Source organism: Leptodactylus fuscus, chromosome 4 (assembly GCF_031893055.1).
Source record: "Leptodactylus fuscus isolate aLepFus1 chromosome 4, aLepFus1.hap2, whole genome shotgun sequence".
Taxonomy (NCBI): domain Eukaryota; kingdom Metazoa; phylum Chordata; class Amphibia; order Anura; family Leptodactylidae; genus Leptodactylus; species Leptodactylus fuscus.
In genome coordinates, this window is record NC_134268.1 from 180,762,651 (window position 1) to 180,782,840 (window position 20,190).

General features: G+C 41.2%; 1 protein-coding gene across 4 annotated transcripts in view; it reads left to right on the forward strand.

Annotated features, from left to right (window-relative positions):
• HYCC1 (hyccin PI4KA lipid kinase complex subunit 1) overlaps positions 1–20,190 on the forward strand; it is a 95,350-nt gene that overhangs the window by 55,339 nt on the left and 19,821 nt on the right. For all 4 annotated transcript variants that reach the window (XM_075271443.1, XM_075271446.1, XM_075271445.1 and 1 more), the window contains exons 5-8: positions 4,944–5,024; positions 7,855–7,970; positions 13,215–13,310; positions 18,574–18,690. In XM_075271443.1, the coding sequence (XP_075127544.1) occupies positions 4,944–5,024; positions 7,855–7,970; positions 13,215–13,310; positions 18,574–18,690 (410 nt within the window). The remainder of the gene's footprint in view (positions 1–4,943; positions 5,025–7,854; positions 7,971–13,214; positions 13,311–18,573; positions 18,691–20,190) is intronic.

Genomic DNA, 20,190 nt, shown 5'->3' on the forward strand with positions numbered 1-20,190 from the left:
TTACATCTTCATTGGTTTCTTGCCTCCATCCTTCCAGGAATCTGTCAGCACATTTGACTTCTGCGTCCCCTGAGGGTGCTCTACTGACATTACTTATGCTAATAATCGCGGCTCTAAGCCGGGGAGCATGATTTGTGAGTTAATATACAGGACCTAGTCTGTTAGCAACTGTGGATGTATAGACTCCCAGATGAGCGTGAGTCAAGCTCAGTCTTCCTCTATATTGCGTTCACTGGTATACGGCAGCCAGGTGCAGCAATATTGTGATAAAAGAGAACTGTTGACGCATATGAGGAGTAGAACGCAAGCAGATTATCCATTTCTGGTAATGATTCTGAACTGCGTAAGTAGCTTAAATAGTACGGCAAAAATTCATAAAACTTTCATGTGTTATGTGCACAACAAAAATTACAGAAATAAAACTTTTATTGATTATATAGATGGGCTTAATGATTCACCAGAACTGCCCTTGACGGACTATTACGCTCATTTGGCTGTATTTTTGAAAGCTGAGATATTGTTGAAGCAGAGGAAAGATATGTAAAAAAAAACAAAAAAAAAACCCTATACACCCCTGCTGATAGCTGCATATGGAGAAATCTGGTGCTGGACTCCCTAATATCCCCAAGATGGGTTAGGGTCACTTGAAACCAACAGTGTTTTCCGCTTGTGATCCGAAGCCTCCATTGCAAAGGTATCACTGTTTTTGGAACAATGACAGTGTTGCCATTACTCCAAAGAAATAAGAATGAACACTCTTGTTGCGCCATAGAATTAATTTGTATATTGACAAAAATGGTGATATCTTGGTCACAAAGGAAACAGATTCACAAGGGATAGTAGATTTGATTCAGGTAACCCTAACCTATCTCTCTGCAACTTGACTAAATAAATAACATATGTCAGCTCACCCACAGATCTTCTGATTTAAAAAGAAAAAAAAAAAAATGTCCATTACCTTATGAAGAAAGGAAGGTGCTCGGAAAATTCGGCCTCTCAGCCCAAGGTGTAAGTACAAGCGTCCATGAATTGAAAAAATCCAGCATCTATTCCTTTGTATAAAACGTAACTTTTATTATGAAAAAGTTTTCCGGAGCATGAGCCGCTCCATAAAATCAAATACAAGTATGCATGATGGCAGAGATGAAATGACGTCTGACTGACGCGTTTCGGGGCGTTATTGTAGCCCCTTAATCATAGTCTCATAGTCTCAGACTATGATTAAGGGGCTACAATAACGCCCCGAAACGCGTCAGTCAGACGTCATTTCATCTCTGCCATCATGCATACTTGTATTTGATTTTATGGAGCGGCTCATGCTCCGGAAAACTTTTTCATAATAAAAGTTACGTTTTATACAAAGGAATAGATGCTGGATTTTTTCAATTCATGGATGCTTTTATTTCTCTGCAAGGCTGTGTTCTGGTGACAGACTCCCTTTAAAGGCAGCCTGTCAGGTTCCAAATGACCTCCAAATGATAGTGATGTGTTGGGTTATTTTAAAACCCCATACACATAGGCAGATATGATTGGGAAAATCCAGACCATATTATTCTTGCATTTCCTTGACTGAACTAGTCCAAAGACCGGTTTCCTTGCATCATTGTGGTCTATGGCTCCACTGTCCTGTACTGTATGTAGTACGAGACTGCGTCATGAGGGAACACGGACTCTCCTAACATCATAGGACTCCATCATGCTTGGAGTCTTGGTTTCCTGCCAATGTCCAATTAGTTGTTGTGGCCTGTATGCACTCATCAAGCTTAATGGTCACACAAACCCCTTTGTGCTACAAACAAATAAGACAATGCAGAGATAATACTCATTTATACATATGCAAATTAGTATGAACGTGAAGTTTTCCAGATTGCCCTACAGACCACCACAAGTGCTCTGGCTCTCCTTTGGATTTGCTTCCCAACCCCCCAACCCCCTTAGCTGTGAATGACATTTTCAGCCTTTCCCCATGTCACGGTTGTCGGCAGACAAATCAGGCTTTCTTTATTGTAAATTGTGTAGACAGTAGGTTCGTCCGGCACAGTGTGAGGACCTTATCAAAACTTTATTCTGGAGACTTCAAAATCCACATAACATGGAGTAACAAACTTGGTTCTTAGTCTTGGTCAACAATAACCGTACATCAGTCACAAAGGAATGTCTAAACATCTAGTAGTTAACATAGTCACCCCATAGTAACACTGCCACGTCCATTCTACTTTGAACTTTTTCAATATAAGGCCCAGTTCACATCTGCGTTCAGGCTTCCACTTGGGGACCCCCGAATAGAAACCTATATGCATTTAAAAACTGGTTACCTAAGGAAACCCGCAGACCTGCTTGCAGGAGTTTTCTTTCCTATATCACATGAAGCCCATTATAATCTAAGGGGTCTGCGGGTTTCCCAGGTAACTGCTTTTTAATGTGTATAGGTTTCCGTTCCAGGGGTCCCCAAGCAGACTCTCTGAACGGAAACCCAAATGCAGATGTGAACCGGGCCTAAGGAGCAAGGGGGAGTGTAAGTGCTGGTAGAAGAAGACTCAAAACTGGTAAGCAAAGGGGGAAAAAAGGCGAAATAATTTTGGATATAAAGCTGCAAATCCCCTGGTCATACAAGGGTTCATTTAAGTTTCTGTTGGATTTCCAATCTATTCTGCCATTTATTTTTTTTATGAGTTGTTGGGATTTTGAAATTTATCTTTTTTTTTTTTTTTCTCTTTTATATTTTTATTAAAATAAAAATATTTTTTTACTTCTTACTTTGTAATCTTAGTTGTCTTAGTTGTATGACGTGTAAAGGGAGCTGTTGGAAAACACCTAAGGTATGCCTTACCAGGCAAATATTACAGTACACCGGAGGGTTCTGTAGGCCTCCGGCTGTCTGTATACAGTCACCTTTGTTTACAACCCAGAGTTGTCAGTACTTGGCTGACAATTTCAGCTATTGCCATGGTCCATTGGCTGTCAGTTGCAGCTGCCCCCGTGGGGGGATCATCAAGCACAGCAGCTGTGACCGCCGCGCCATACATCTATGGGGTTACTTTTCGAAGCACTTCTAGTGACCTTAATAAAGCGCCGATGGAGGTTCCGGTTAATAGAAAGAAGGGGTGGAATTCGGGAAGTATGCGAGAAAACTAGGGGTGAAAGGTGAGCAGTGAATTTTAGAAAATAACCCCGCATCAGCTTTGCTTTTGCTTACTTTTATCACATCTTACTTTTATGGGCTCTAAAATACGACTGTTTGTGCTTACGTTTTATTTCCATTAATGGAAAAACCTGATGCTATTAACCCGCTAAATGAAACCTTCTTGTTAACAATGCAGTTTGATGCTATAATGAAGGTAATTGAGGATGCCATTGTTGGATCATGTACTAGAAGGAGCTACTTGTGGGGGAGGTGTAGGGTTAATAAGTATATGTTACCGTCAATGACTGGGATTCCCTGCAGAGCTCTTTCATGTCTTCTTCTGTTTTATTCTGTATTCTTCTGTTATTGTCACTGTTATTTTGAGACATATATCCTGTACTGGAGGGAAAGACTCTACTAAGGATCTGTTCATATTAGCATCAAGGCTCCCATTTATACGGGAGACATTAAAAGCTGTGCCTCATCCATTTTCAGACAGATCCCTGGAAATACTGATGGCCCTCACTATGTTTAATGGGTTGCGTTATTAGAGGGAAAAGCCTGATAGCAGTTCCCAGTAATGATAATGCAGACTCTGGATGTTTTCTGCCGAAAAACTGTCTGAAAAAAAATGTATAAAATGTAAAAATTTATACAGATTTATTCTGAAAATCTGTACGTATTATTAGTGTCTTAACATGCCCTTATAACTATGTCATTGTTTGCACTGGCGATGTCAGCATTAGTCCAGGGGGCAAAAAGTTTTCAAGGGTAAAATTTATATGGTGTCATACGAAGGTGCAAAAGATATCGTGTTGTATAGCTGACGTTATCTAGATGTGTTGTGATACTATAACAGGTTGACACCAGATAATGGTCTCAGAATGATGATATAGCGTCAATATAACCATTAGAAATGTTATATTATCTCTACAAAGATAAGTCCTAGAAAACTGCGAGGAATTGATACAAAAAGTATAATGTAAATTGTACAACTTTTCATTATACTATTACATTTGTGGCTCAATATTTGTCTGCAACTTGACAATCCCTTTAACTTTGCTACTGCCCCAGAGCAACAGATATGGTGGCACTAATCTCTCCACTACCCTAGACCACCAGGGAAGTCTGACCGGGAAATCTGAAACTTTTTTTTTTTCTTCTTTTTTTTCCCCCCTTTTCCTTAAAATTGTGCATGCCTTTTATTCCAGATACATCTTATCATCCAAAACAGTTTCTATGATGGAGACACTTTTGTTTTATGGTCCACTGTTCTTTCTATAGGCATCATCTTATAGAGCAAGAGGAGCGGATTGTACAGAGAAAATTGAAATCTCTGCTTGGTCTATCCTGAGAAGTCAAGGAGACAGTCCTATCAGTGACTGACAGCCATCTCTGTATGCACAGTCATAGAGGAGAGGTTGTCAATCTCTGATAGCTCCGCCTCCTTGACTTCTCATCATAGAGCAGAGATTTCAATGGTAAATGACAAGTTATACTGAATCTTTTCCCAAGATCCTATATATCATCCTGCTCCGCTCAGTCTGCTATGGAACATTCTGCCTACAGACCACACTATGGCAGGTTCCTTTTACAGACCACTGCCAGCCAGTTCCTATTTGTATGTATATAATTATATATACGCCATTCATGTATTTCTCTTTCATTAGGATTATTCCAACTACATATTAATATATGATTTTAGCCGCAGGGAGAGAGGAAATTGTTTTCAGATAAGGGATGTTTTTGCTGAGGTTTAATGTGTTCAAGTAAAAAGAAATTATATATATATATATTTTTTTTTTTCTTTTTCCCTCAGGAAATTATGGATGAACAAGGGCACAGTAGGATCTTGTCTTTCACCATCCCATCCTTGTCAAAACCTTCTGTATTCCATGAGGTAGGAAATTAGTTTTGTTTTTGTTTTTTCTCTCTGTGACTTGTCTGCAGGCTTCAACTTATTTTGTGCTTATGGCCAATGTCCGTTTATGTCGGGGAGGGGGCACAGGAAAAGATCTGCTTCCTAATGTATTGTTGAGAAGGACTGGATGTCCTTTACAGCTTTCATAGACATCCCATAATTGCTGACAGAAGAAGAGTTACGTGGCCAATTCTTCCAAGTTTAGTCTAAACTATGATTGCCTGGTCTCTAAGCACTTTGGTTCCTTATTTCTGTGAAGTTCTTGTACTGAGACCTTTTGTTCAGGCAGATCTCCATATACATCAGTATTCACACTATGCAGAAATTATTACTATTGTGCAATACACAGTGGAGGAGACAAGTGCACGGAGCTGTCCATATGTCTAGTTCATTCAACTCTCATCTGTGGGTCTGGCAAAAATAAGAATAGTCTGTGCCCAAAAATAGGACATGGTATGACTGTATTTATATTTACTTTAAGGAGTCTCCTTTAAGATCAGGTTCACACAAGGAAATTGGAAGAAAACAAAACCTTCACTTAAAGCTCAGCATTGGTTCTTTTTTTTAAATAGCTTTTCGTAATGAGGAATCCTGTTGGTTTGCATGATACCTTTGGTTCAGGCAACACGAAGCTCCAGACAGGATCCCTATGGGCAGGGGCGTAACTACCATAAAGGCAGCGGAGGCGGCTGCCACAGGGCCCGGGACATTAGGGGGCCTGGTGACAGGGGCCACTATTGGGGATAATACTGTGTGCAGGGGCCACTAAGGGACATAATACTGTGTGCAGGGGCCACTAAGGGACATAATACTGTGTGCAGGGGCCACTAAGGGACATAATACTGTGTGCATGGCTTACTAAGGGACATAATAGAGTGTGGAGGAGGGGGTCGGTCGAGGTCTTCGGTGTCGGTTGGGGGGGGGCCCCATGCCAAAAGTTCGCCACGGGGCCCCGCCATTTCTAGTTACGCCACTGCCTATGGGGGAAGCTTCTTGCTATCGTTGATACTTGCTCTACGTATCTGATCCTTATGTTGTGATCTGTGATATCATAATCTTTCTTCATCTGGGATTCATTTTCCTTTAAGTTTTCCCACTTTCATTTGAGAAGATTTATCTTCCTGTTCTGAATGCAGGAGCTGTAATGTTAAGCAGCTTATCTGGTCATATCAGGGAAACAATGGGGCACATTAGTCCAGATTGCTGGGAATATCAATGAGCTTGGATCACGGCGATGCTATTGCCTTATTATACAGTATATAGACTGAATCCAGTATAGAGACAGCAGTAGCATACAACTTATATCTGAGAGTATATATAGAAAGTAGAGACCTTGTGTATAGGAAGAAAATCTGATTAATGTTTAGGATATTGGAAAGGCTTTAAATAGGCCTCTGATCATTATACTCTGGGGTCTTAGCTGTTGTAATTTTATAGGAAGTCTATGGTCTTATTCACATATTGCAAAAATACAGACAGAATACGTACCTACAAGAGATGAGCGAATACCTCCCCTGCCTTGTTATTGGTGTAAAAAAAGCGCCAGGGAAGGTGGGAGGGGCATCGAATTTTTACTGCGTTTACCACGTGGTATGCAACCAATTACACCAATAAGTATGCAGGGGAGGTATTAGATCGAAAACCATATATACTCGAGTATAAGCCGGCCCGAATATAAGCCGAGGCTCCTAATTGTACCACAAAAAAACTGCGAAAACTTATTGACTCGAGTATAAGCCGAGGGGGGGGGGGGGGGGGGGGAATGCAGCAGCTACTGGAAAATGTCAAAAATGAAAATGGTTGGAGTTTTTGGGTGCAGTAGTTCCTGGGTGCTGGGGAAGTGGAGGGGGTGTTTTGGTTGCCTGTCTGCCCCTTCCCTGAGCTTGAGGACTGCTGTTTTTCCCCCACTTGGAATTCAGTCTGGCTGAATATAGGGTATCTGCAGTGCTCCTATTAACCCCTTCCTGACGGAACAGGAGCACTGCAGATACCCTATATTCAGTAGACCGGGCACTGTCAGACACAGGGATACCTAATGTGTTTGTGTTTCACAGTCATTTTCTACTTTTATATGTATTCTAGGGAAAGGAGGGATTTACAACTTTAAAAAAAAAAATTTTTAAAGCTTCTTCCCCCCCCCCCCCTATTTTATGGGAGATTCTATTCATTGATATTGCGGCTGGTCATAGACACCCCCATAACCCCCCCCCCCCCCCCCTAGAATTTTTTTTTTTTTTTTTTTGCTGACTCGGGTATAAGCTGAGGGGGGCTTTTTCAGTACGAAAAACTGTGCTGAAAAATTCGGCTTATACTCGCTCATCTCTAGTACCTACTTCTTTTACTGAGCACATGAAGACATTTGTTTGGTGTCACCCAAAAATAGCTGGTCCATGTGCTGTCTGCGGTTATCACAGGCATCACACATCCACAAATTTCATACATGTGAATAAGGCCTAATGCTAGGTTCACTCTATCGCTGCCTTTCCCGTTGTTCTGTTCCGTCAGAACCCAGCACTAGAAGGAGCTACATATACATGAAACTCTATGATGTGACAGTATGTAGTTGGCTCCTATGCTCCCTCTAGTGGTGGTTTCAGGCAACCAGGGTTCGATGTTTTATGTTTAAATCCAGGCAGTGCATCATAAAACATGTTGTGACAGAAAAAATTTCCAGCTGCTATAAAGATATATTGACTAATGAATCTGCACATAATCTTGGCTCTTACATAGACCGGATAAGAGGCAGATATTCCCTTTACACTGTAAATTTCTTTGGCAGTAGCAACCTAAATCTTTGTTTTGTCTCTAGCCCTCCAGTATAGGGTCCATGGCACTTACTGAAGGAGCGTTATCCCAGCATGGTCTTTCCAGAGTTGTGTACAGTGGGCCTCATCCACAAAGAGAAATGTTAACCGCTCAGAACAGGTAAAGTGCAGCATTCAGTTTGCATATTTATTGTACATCTCATATTAATACAATATTTTCCATTTACATGTTTTATAAAATTGATCCAATGAAGAGTTACGATGTTTAGTTTACATGGTATGACACCCCTCGGTATTCAGCAGTGTGCTGTGTGTTAGTGGTCATGCATGCTCAGTCACTGTGACCGCAGCCAGGTCTCTGCACTCTGATCCTCTTCTCACTGCATTGCAGTCAATAGAAATGTTTTTTTTGCCTTCATGTCAGGAAAGGAGCAAATAATCTACAGTAGCATGACTGTATAGCTGTAAAGGAAGGGGCTTTCTAGTTGGCTTCCAGAAGGGGAAGGATTGTGATCCTGTCCAGAGTCTTCCTCCAGAAGCATTAGCAGCACAATGGTAGATGTATAAGCAAAACATGATGAGAAATGTATTTTTATTCTAGAACTGCAGTGCTTTGTGACATTTGGTATAAAATAATCCTTAGAATAGCGACTGTGCAGTAAGAGATGAGCTCTGCAAGAGACAGGTCAGGTACAAAGGATCATGTGTGTTGTCCTGGTACATTGCCAAGAGTCTGTCTTGCCTCACTTAATACTAGACACGTGTTTGGCAGTAGATTGGTTAGCAATTGCTTTCTGTTTACTACTTGTTGATATAGATAAGAAAGTGCAGTTGTGGTGCATGCAGCGGCAGACTTGTCTCATGTCACTTACAGGTCACTAATGTGTATTTCTTTAACCAGATTTACTTTGTGTGTCATGTACATCGCTCACAATGGGCACTATGGGAGTACAATACCGGATACAGCAGACTATATATATCCTGCCAAGAGGAGTGGAGGGAGGGAAGTGACAAACTCTGAGTACAACAAGAGTTCATTTCGTACACTCCTTTGTGACAATAGTGTTAAGTGTTGTAATACTGCACCCCATGAAGAAGAATATGGCTCTGAATAGGATTTGGTGTTTTCATAAGTTATTAAAGTGGAAATAATATGTCCAAGATGCATACTGTATGTGAAGATTACAATGGAGGAGTTGTAACGTAGACCAGAACAAAAGCAAGCTGTAGAGCCCTAAAAGTGGTCATATACATTAGACAGAAGTAGGGGCATGGCTGAAATTCAACAAATGATGCTAAACTAATGTGTATGTCCATCTTAAAGGGGCTGTCCAAGACCAGATATTGGTGTCCTATCCTTAAGATAGCTCCTTAGTATCAAAATTGGTGAGGGTCTCCAGCACCCTCTTTGATCAGTTGAATTCTGCATAGTGTACAGAGCTGGTAGGGGTTCCAGTTAAGCTCCCATTCACTTGACTAGGAGCTGAGCGGCAGTACCCTGAGCAACCTCTACACAGTGTACAAAGCCGGCCACTTCCAGCTCTATAAACCAATGATATCAGCTGATCTGTGTCTGGTGATTGATCACCAGATATCTGTGGTGACAATCAATATCTGATTGTGGACAACCCTTTAATGAGCCGTTCCCATCTCCAGGCTTAAACTTAATTTAAGCGAACATTGCTTTACCTATAGTATCTTGCTCCATTTTGTCAGATACAGCTGAATATATCTACTCAATGTTTACAGCTCATTGCCTAGGTTTCAGACCACCTCTGATATTTGGCAGTACTGCATGCGGTGGTGATCTCAGTTCCTGTTTCCCTTCAATGTAATTGCTAGGTAATGTAGTCTTCTGTCAGCTCTGAAAAGTGCATTTAGCTGCCAAGCCTTGGTAAGGGCTAGAACAGTGTCTGATCAATGTGGACAAGCTGGCTTGAACTGGCTAAGCACACCCACTAACGTGAAACCAAGAAGTAGAGGGGAGAAGAGACAAGAAAGCAGGGGAAACTCTCAGATGGGGAAATCCCTTCAAGATCTGGCCTGATTTCTGTTTGCAATAATCTTGCATAACAACACAAAAAATTGCTATGAATTTCAATGGATTTCTGCTTAAAGGGAATCTGTCAGCAGAAAAATCAGTATCACCGTTGACAGTACCTTGTAGGACGACTTCTATACTTTCCAAAGATGTTTTTTGTATTCTATATTGCAGCTTCATTTTCATTAAAATCTGCATTTTATGCTGGGGCTCTACTCTGCTCTAGATAATCACCCCTAACTACCACCCTGGGAGCTTCTCCACCCTTAGCTTCAGATAGAGTGAGAAGGAGGAGAGGACTTGACCCTTAAGCCCCTTTCAGCTAATTTACATAAGAATAAAACACTAATTTTCATGAGAATGGAGCTGCAATGAAGATTATGTAAGGGATCATTGGAAAGTGTACCTTACAAGGTACGGTCTTAAGTTTGATACCCAGTTTCCTTCTGACAGATTCCCTTTAAAATGCTTTAGCAAGTTTCCTGCAGCAAAAATCATAGGGCTAGTTCACACAGGATTCCACATAACACTTTTTCAGTCGCGGCTTTCCACTACGGATTACACCCAAGTGAATGGGCCTAGTCTAGAGGGTGGTGTCGCGAGGCGGACGTCCGAGGCTGAATCAGCTGCAGAATCAGCCTGAAGAAAGGGCAGCTCGCTTCTTTTTTGTTCCCGCTTGCAGAAAAAGGAAATGACCGGCTGCTATTGATTTTAATGGGAGGCGGTTTTTTGAGGAGGATTTTGACGCAGATTCCGCGTCAAAATCCTGACCATTTTTCCCCATGTGAACTAGTCCTTAGAGAGCTATCAAAGGGGAAAAAATGCTGTATACATTCACGTCCCTGGTGGTCCAGATTGCAATGCAATCTACTGTCTTGTATTCAAGACAAATTACATGATCATTTTCACAGGGTTTCCCATTTTATTTAATAGAATGGTAAAAAAGCACAGAGAGTAATTTGGTGCTGATTTTGAGGCAGTTTCCACCCCAAATCTGCCTGGCTTTGTATTCAATGGAAGACAGAAGTCAAAACAGGTCGCTGGAAAAAACTCAGCTTTCTGCTTAGTCTTGCCATGGGTTCCAACCGTGTGAAACCTCTAGCAAGTGAAACCTCCGGCAGAAGGACAGGGGGGCAGAAAGTGGAGATGACTTGGAAGCGGTTGTTGGCCTCAAATTCCTGTTCCATTTCAGTTGGGGGCCGATTATCTAACCCCTTCTAGTCTGACATTACAATATGACCTCCCTTGGTTAAACTGATTTCTGGAATACTAAAGTAATCTTTATAATTCTATCCAAGAACAGACTCATGAAGTACAATTTACAATCAATACAATATACACTTGAACACAAATGAAATACGCTCAGATGAACCCGACCAAAACACAAAGATGTCTCTAAATGCTGTTCCTGCAGCATTTAAATAGTTAATATTTATAATCCTGTTTTTAGAATTCTACTGTGCAGCGAGAACTCCAGGTTTATGCTGGTATGGTAAAGCTAGCCGCACATTTTGATGGGTCTAGGGTTTGTGTTCTCTTCCCTGCGGAGCACCACTTCATGACGATGTCGGCACATTGCAGCATAACACTTATCAAAGGCAATTTTAATCTGCATTTATATGTGATCATTACAGAAACCGAGCACTTCAGACAACAAAAGCAATTCATCTCCTGTCTAGCATTGTATGCCGTAACCCTTTTATTTGTGTACAGTCTGTAAGAATAGGGAAGTAAAGCGCTGCAAGTCTTTTATCGTAAGCTACTTTGTCATTATGGATTTATATAACGCAGCACAAAAATGGCATTGATTTCAAGAAATGTTGAAGTTTTTCTTGGCGGATGGATTTTCACCTAACTGATATATTATTTTATTTATGTCGATATATTCTTAAATGTTGTGTATACAGCGCAGAATACTGTATTGTTAAATATAATAAATTACCATGTTCTACTGTATATGTTGTGCAGGTTCACTTAGAGATCGAAAGTAATAGTATTCTACCCTTTGATCTGTATGATTCAGTTATTATTAATAAAATGTTGTCTTCTGACATGGGACCAAATCTGCAAACTCTGATATATGGATGTCCTTGTGCTTAACAAGGTGGGGGATTCTCAGTGGTTAACCTTGTACTCGTGCGGCATTGTTGTCAAATCCACATCAGAGTTAACATATTTTTCCATTATTGGACCTTTTTGCCCATTATATGACTTGTATTCTGCATTTTAACACTTTTCCTCCCTGCAGAATCTCTAATATTCAGTTCTCTCTGAGTTGGTGGGTGACGACTATCAGCTATCTAATGTCTTTCATAGATAGCACACAGAAAGTAGAGGAGAATCTGCAGCAGGGTCCTATAGAACATTTTGTTGAGTTACTGACCTGTATTGATAGGCGTAAAGCTCTTGGGATGATATAGAAAACTTCATATGTAGCTCGGTGAAGTCTCTCTGTGCTTCTGTCTGTCCTTTCTTGCAGCGCCGCACCTCCCATGAGGCGACCTGAAGCGAGCGCTTCAGACGGCGCTATGCCAGGGCCCCTGGGAGGGCGGCATTTTTTCTTACCTAAGCCAGTCCAGGACAAGCTGTCCTGGACTGGCTTAGCACGGAGCGGTGGATTGGGGAGGCCACTGGAGCAGCGCTGCTCCGGCAGCCTCCCCTCACGCTCAGGCAGAGAGCAGGTCGTCTCCGTGCCTGCTCTCTGCCTGCGAATGGCGCTAAGCCCCGCCCCCTTCACTAAGCCCCGCCCCGTCTCTCTGCCACGCCCCCTCCTCGGGGGGGGGGGGCTTTCTGTCGTTCGCTTCGGGCGGTGAAAGGGGCAGGTTCACGCCTGACTAAGCCCCTGCACGTTCCTCCCTCCTCCTCTCTATAGACTTCTCTTGTAAGCTGTAATGTGTCTGTCTTGCTCTACCGAGGCCGGGAAGGGAAATAGAAAAAGAACCTGATAAACGAGGAAAGAAGTTTCTTGCCTTCACTTGTACTATTGATTTATGCAGACTTTGTTGAAAAGCTAGTGACCACCTAACACTACTTATTTTGGAAGTAACGCCGTGAACCCTTGCACTTTCTTACTACGAGCATATGCTTATGTAAGTTTGGGTCAGCAGTAATACTTTGCCCTTGGATTATTTACATATTACATATTGTACCAAATGTAAATCCTGCTGAGTATATGAATCAGGGTCAGTACAACCTCTGTATATTCATCCAGAATAATATGCACTTTGTTCTTTCTTTGATAACAAAATGACTTGAAATGACATCTAAGACTAGTTGCTATGTTCAGATATGTTATATTGTTGCTTTTGATAACTGTTCTCCATGAATCCTCTATAGTGATAGTGTTATATCTCTTTCCTCTAGATTTGAAGTGTTGTCATTCCTCCTATTGTGTTATAATTCTGCCTTAAACTTCATGCCAGCACCTTCCCTCCGATCCCTGTGTCAGATGTCCTCAAGGTAAGACAATAAATGGGTTCTTCTTTTCTCCTTTTCAGTATTGTCTAAGCAGGGCTATGGAGCCAATAGGCCAGAGGTTCCCAAACTTTTTTTTATTTCTTGTAGACCACTTTCATAATTTTACCTGCTGCTACTTTTCTACCATATTCCCAAAACTCGTCAAAAAATGTGAAGATTAGAGCTAACAATGGAAATTTGCATCGTGGCTGAGACCTCTGGGGGTCCTCCTGGACCACTTTGGGAATCATTGCAATAGGCCAATCCACCAACTCTTTACTCCATTTTTCCACAAGTTGATACATACTTATTATCTATTTCTTATGCTTACTTATATAGCGCCATCATATTCTTCAGCGCTTTACAGATATTGTCAGTCACTGTTCCATATAGGGCCCACAATCTACATTCCCTATCAGTATGTCTTTGGTATGGGAGGAAACCGGAGTACCTGGAGGAAACCCACACAAACACGGGGAGAACAAACTCCTAGCAGATGTTTTCCTTGGCAGGATTTGAACCTAGGACTCCAGCGCTGCAAGGCTGCAGTGCGAACTACTGAGCCATCTTTTGACTCATAAATGGCTGAGTGACAACCATGCTCAGTCAGAAGAATTAAAGATCCTCAAATTCATTAACAACCTAGTTATCGATTTTCTATAAAAGTAAATATACAAAATATCTTTTTAATTGTGCAATATTAAAAATCTCCAACAGAAAAAGCCAATTTTCCGGAGCCTCATCCTGAAATTGATCCTGAGTCCATGGCTCCAACTCCACAGCTCTGTATTGAAGTTATTCTTTTTTTTGTGACTTATAGCAAGCGAGCATGAACAAGTGTGCAGGCCAAGTCGGTCCGATGATTATAGAGCAATTCCTATCCTGCTCCATGGCATCGGAACAAAGTGGAACCAAACCCCTTCCCCCATTGAAGTCAGTGGCGGACTGATATCATCCAAGTGCTTTCCGATATGAAATTACCCCCCACACACACACACACACACACACCAGTGTGCACTCCATGTCATGTGCATGTAGCCTAGTAATGGATCCAGACAACAGTTACTGTAGTTGTTACACTTTTATACAATCGTTTTTATTACGGTTTTCTATTCTTTCTGCCTGTACAATTACAGCATAGTGTCAGAAGTGTCGGTTGCAGAATGGGAAGAGGTTAAAGCAAAGATTGAAAACAAACGTATTAGGAAAAGAAATAGTTTGCAGTAATAAATCCAATATCTTCATCTTGCACAGACTTCACGTGTTTTCTAATGACCTCTGAGCTATGTCTGTAACACACATAGGCAACCAACTGTGCAAGCAATGAGCCTTGGATCATTTTTTTGCAAACCATATGCAAAACAGTGTATTGTGTAATAGGCTCCTGTTGATACCAATGCATTTCATTTGATCGCTTGGTCAAGCGAAATGAACTCTTGACGGGTTTTATTTGAGCCCTTTTATAAAAGAGCCCAGTCGGTGATCAGTTTACATGCTATTTGCTTCAACAAACCATGCCGTGATCATATTTATAAGGGGAACGACGTGTTTTTATGAATACTTCTTATACCTCTCTATCTTATCGGAAGATAGCAGAAATTTATTGTTTAGATTAAGAAGATTTTTAACCCACTTTGTACAACGAATACAAAGGAAAATGACCAACTTTTTAAATCTTCCTTTGTAGGCCGTTCCTAGGTAAGGGACCTTCATACTAAAATGAGTCTACCGTACTATAAATGTATGGTCAGACTGTACTTTTACATGAGACCGCACTATGACATCTATCTTATCTAGTACATGAAGAACAGCGAACGCGCAGCCGATTATACACGAAGATCTTCTGACAGATGGAGCAGGCTTGGTGTTCTCCAGCCTACAGTCCTTGGTGTTCTTCTCTCAGCTTGCACAATTATAAATTCCACAAGGATAATTTTTCCTGGCCTTCAGCTAAATAGGATAAAATGGGAGCCATCTTGCCAGAAATAAGTCTCTGTATTTCTTTCTTTACATCTAACATTTTCCACCCAGTACTAAAGCAAAGCTGCACACAAAAACACACAAAAAATAATCATAGAAGCTATTAATAAATTACTTATTTATGCGCGTTCAGGTCTGGAGATGTTTCTTAAATCAATCTGCCAGGATAATAAAATGGCCCCCTTGCAGGGAAATTTCATATAATTGTCAATATACATAGACTCCTATAATAAATGAGTAAAGAGGACATCTACATGTGTACATTATTGTAGAACATAGTAACATGGATGTACAAAGAAGTCGTCGTAGCTGAATGAGATAGATAGTTGGCGTTGCATTGTAAGGGCTAGTGCACAGTAGACATTCCAGAACTTGAGGTTCCTATATATTTTTTATGGCAATGTGAGGAACTTCTATAAATCATCACGTTTCCATATGGCTCAGGCCTGGTTCACATCTGCGTTGGTAATCCGTTCGGGGGAGTCCGCATAGGGACTCCCCTGAACAAACTACCGAACACATTGGCAAGCGGTGTGCAGTGAAAGCACGCGGACCCCATAGACTATAATGGGGTCCATGTGCTTTCTGAATGGTCTCCGCACGGAACATGCAGACAGAAAAGTAGTTCACGATCTTCTTTCCTGTCCACATGACTCATGCAGAGACCGTGCGGAAAGCACATGGACCCCATTGTAGTCTATGGTGTCTGTGTGGTTTCACTGCACACCATGCGTACTCCCCTGAACGGATTACAGACGCAGATGTGAACCAGGCCTCAGTGTAAAGGCTGGGGACTGAACCCTGGCTGACATAAACCGGAACTGCAGTAGTTTTAAAGACCTGTTGCTAGGTCTAAATAGCCGATTGATATGATAGGCACTGTTACCCTGAGCATTTTGGTGTTTTAACTATATCTGTTCAGCCATTCCAAAGTTATAAGCCCATTTAGTGGTGATGCAGATTAGGGTATACTAGCCAAGTGGGTGGTAACACTGCTTGATATACAGGACGCAGAGACCCCGCCACCAAAGAAGGCACTGTCCACTTGTCTAGTATACCCTAATCTACATTAGCACTAAAAGGGCTTATAACTTTGTAATGACCGAACAGAATTGGATAAACAAAACACTAACATTTTCAAGGTGGCAGTGCCTATCAGATGGTGTATGTTTGGGCTTTTCAGACCTGGTAGCAGGTTCTCTTTAAAGGTAGGGTTAAATATTGACATCAGGTACTGACACTCGATAGGTATATTTATAAGGCTTTTTTTCATATGATATAAACTAAAAGACACTATTGCAATAAATAAAGAGTATCTCCCTGTCCACTCTACCTATAATACATATCTGGGACATTGAGATACAATCACGTAATCCAGATGGGTACCATATAGTACAGAGAGAGTGTTAACTAGGTATTTGACTAGTCTTCCAAATAAATCAGAGCGGTCGGTTTGGAAAGCTGAGTACCGATTTTCCTGTTTCTGGGTTTTCCATCCATCAGCAGGTGCTGATTTCCCCAACAGCGCCACCCCATGGGTAATGAAGTACTGCACAATTTCTGGCTTCCAGAATAGGGGTCACTTTCCATTAACTCCTTATTTTCTATTATTATTTAAAGATGTGCTTTCTAAATCTGACATCCCCTTTAATTTTCTTAAATACAGGAAACCAAGTGCGCAGCAGTGTTTTTTAATTCATCATATCATAATGATTATTATTCCAGTGAAATAAGTAAATGTCTAAGCAATTTACACAGTATTTCAAGTGCTTTGAGAAAAAAAAAAAGCAACGTGCATTTTATTTTTTTAAGCTTTCTGCCCTTAAGCACTGGTTTACATTGTAAATGCCATATAAGTGGAAATGAGCGCTGCGGCTGAACGATTGCTGACCGGAGAGTATTGATCACATAACTAATTAAGTGTGGAGTCAGTCAATAGTCTGCACAGTCCCAGACTCTTCATCCCAATACATTTCAATCATCTCTGCACGCCATGTATTAATATAGTAGCTAATGGACAGAACGGTGCTTGAAAAAGAAAAAGTACCCAGCGCAGTTTAATTTTCTGTGTGGCTGAGCAAAGTAAAGACCTTATTCAGTAAATGGTGTTTTGTGCATGCAAATAAAACAGATAGTAGACTCTCACTGGCCTTCTTTTGGACAGCATAGCAAATATTGGACTTGTTTTAGTGTTTTGGGCTGACATTTGTGCCCATGGCAAGAGTACGTTGCAAGTTCATGGACAATGCTTATCCTAAAAGGGTAAAAATAAAAATCTGTGCAATCAAAAAATAAATACACTCAGGAGAAGTCTACCACAGAATACATGCTGTTGTTGACAAGGCTATGGAGTCCGTACTCCAAGTCTCCGACTATAACTGATCTTTAACTTCAGCCCAACTTCAACTTCTTCACAAATGGCTGACTGCTATGGTTAGATAGGCCTGGTTCACATCTGCGTTCGGTATGCCAGTCGGGGAGTCCGCTTGGGGACCCCTCGAGCGGAATACCGAATGCATTGACAAGCGGTGAGCAATGAAAGCACATGGACCCCATAGACTATAATGGGGTCCATGTGTTTTCCATGTGGTGTCCGAACGAGTCATGCGGAGAGAAAAGTACTTCATGAACTATTTTCCTCTCCACATGACTCGTGCGGACACTGCGCGGAAAACACACGTCTTTAGGGGTCCGTGTGCTTTCATTGCTCACCACTTGTCAATGTATTCGGAATTCCATTTGCGGTGTCCCCAAGCAGACTCCCCAACGCAGATGTGAACGAGGCCATAGAAGCTGTAAAGCTAGTTATTAAACCCCTATGAAAGTAAATAAGAAGTAAATTACTGTATATATCTAATAATTATACAATAGTAAACATTGTTTAACTAAAAATGACAAGTCATTTTATTTTAGTAACTTTTTTTTTTCTGATTCCACCAAAAACTGGTTCCGCAGCCCTGGTCTTAGATGCCAGGAGGGCATCAGCCTATAAAACAACTTCTTAAAAGGGTTGTGCTAGGCTTAGAAAACACAGCTGTTTTCTTCTTCTTACGAAGTGACATCACATCCATTGGGCAGATGGCCATTCTTCTGCCTGCTCCCATTCATTTCAAGGTCACATGGAAGAGCTACAGTTCATTGCCAACATGTCACTTCCTGAGAAGAAAGCAGCCACATTTTCTAAGTCCTTCATTGACTCTTTAAAGGGATATTCTGATTTCAACAAATTAAGATTTTTAACAAATAAATATACCATTTTCTATTATATTCTCTATTATTTTCGCAGGCTTTGTGTATGTGGATATCCTCGGCAACATGCAAGAAAATATACAGGTGTCAAGAACAGAATACCAGCGTCCTCAGAGTTTATGGTGCAGCTCCTGACTGGCATTTACTACTCATTGTAAGATTATGTCTATGCGGTATTATTAGATTTCATGGACTTGTTTCTGAAATCGCATAAAATTGTACAAGACAACACAATGGAGGAGTGTTATTTATACATTTATTTATTTATTTTTATGTAGATTGTGAGCCCCACATAGAGCTCACAATGTACATTTTTTCCCTATCAGTATGTCTTTGGAATATGGGATGGAAATCATGATGTAATGCTAGTCTTGATGAATTACCCTTAATGGGCCTAACCTGATGGGCATTTTGAATTTTGTACTGTCAAAATAAAGAGTTGTTATAGAGGTCATCTACTGACCTATGTGTGCACAAGTGGTGTATGTCCATGATGATGTACATTATATTTTACATCTTATTATAAAATATGAGATAGTTGGAATTTGTTGAACACTTCCATGTGCAATGCAAAAACCTGACCACCATCAATATTTCTTCTAAGCCACATAGGGGCTGTCAGGGACATAATAAATATGGGGAAAAGCTGTTCTATGTACAATTCTCCTAAAAGACAATAGGGCCAACTGGAGAAAAGAAAGGTTTAATCTCAGAAGCCGACAAGGCTTCTTCACTGTAAAGACTGTGAATCTGTAGAATAGCCTACCCAGCTGACCGCTTCAGAAAAGGATTAGATGCCTTTTTAGACAAAAATGGCGTTGATGGTTAAGGAAATGCTTAGACTGTCGTGCCTATTCCCATCCCCTGGCTGAACATGATGAAGGGAGCCACCGGGAATATCTAACCATCCACAGTGCATTGTAGGGGACATTATGATGGGGAGGGGGATTTGTGCTAGCAGTGAAGTCACTTTGCATGTTTTCTGCACTGTGAGCGCCTGAGGTGAAATTAAAGGAGAGAACATGCAAATGTTGTGTAAGACAAGAAGACTAATGGAGAAGAGTGTAATGTCATCCTCTGGCATAGATAAACCTCGAGGTGACTTTTTCTTTCCACCTGTAAATTGTTAAACCTACCTGAAGCCCATCATTGGGGTCCACGTCTAGTAAGTGTATTCTGCCTCGAATGTCAGTGCTGCCAAGATCTCCATAGCGTACAGTTCTGTAGATTTTGTTCCTAGCAGAGGATATATATGACATGGAAAATAAGCCGCAACAGCACTGTGCCTTACATTTGTCTGCTACCATACTAGGGGGAATCTGTGACAAGCCGATATTTCTAGGTGAATTTTTATCCAGAAGCAGCGTTTCTCTCATATTAGAAAATCAAGGCAAAAAAGGATCTGTATTAAAGCATGTCTGCCTCCATTCATTTATAGAAGGGGAATTCTGGGCTGTAATTGGAAATCTGCCCATCAGCAAAGGTGAAGCGGCACTTGTGCAAATATTGTTGAGCTTGACTACAATACCTCCAGCATGCAGATGAGAGAGTGGTGTCTCCGCACACTTGCAGGCGTAGCTGATACTTCATATCAATTTCCAGGCTGTACATCCAAATCCCAGCTCCTTATAAGTCTGCTTGACTTCTGTTGCAG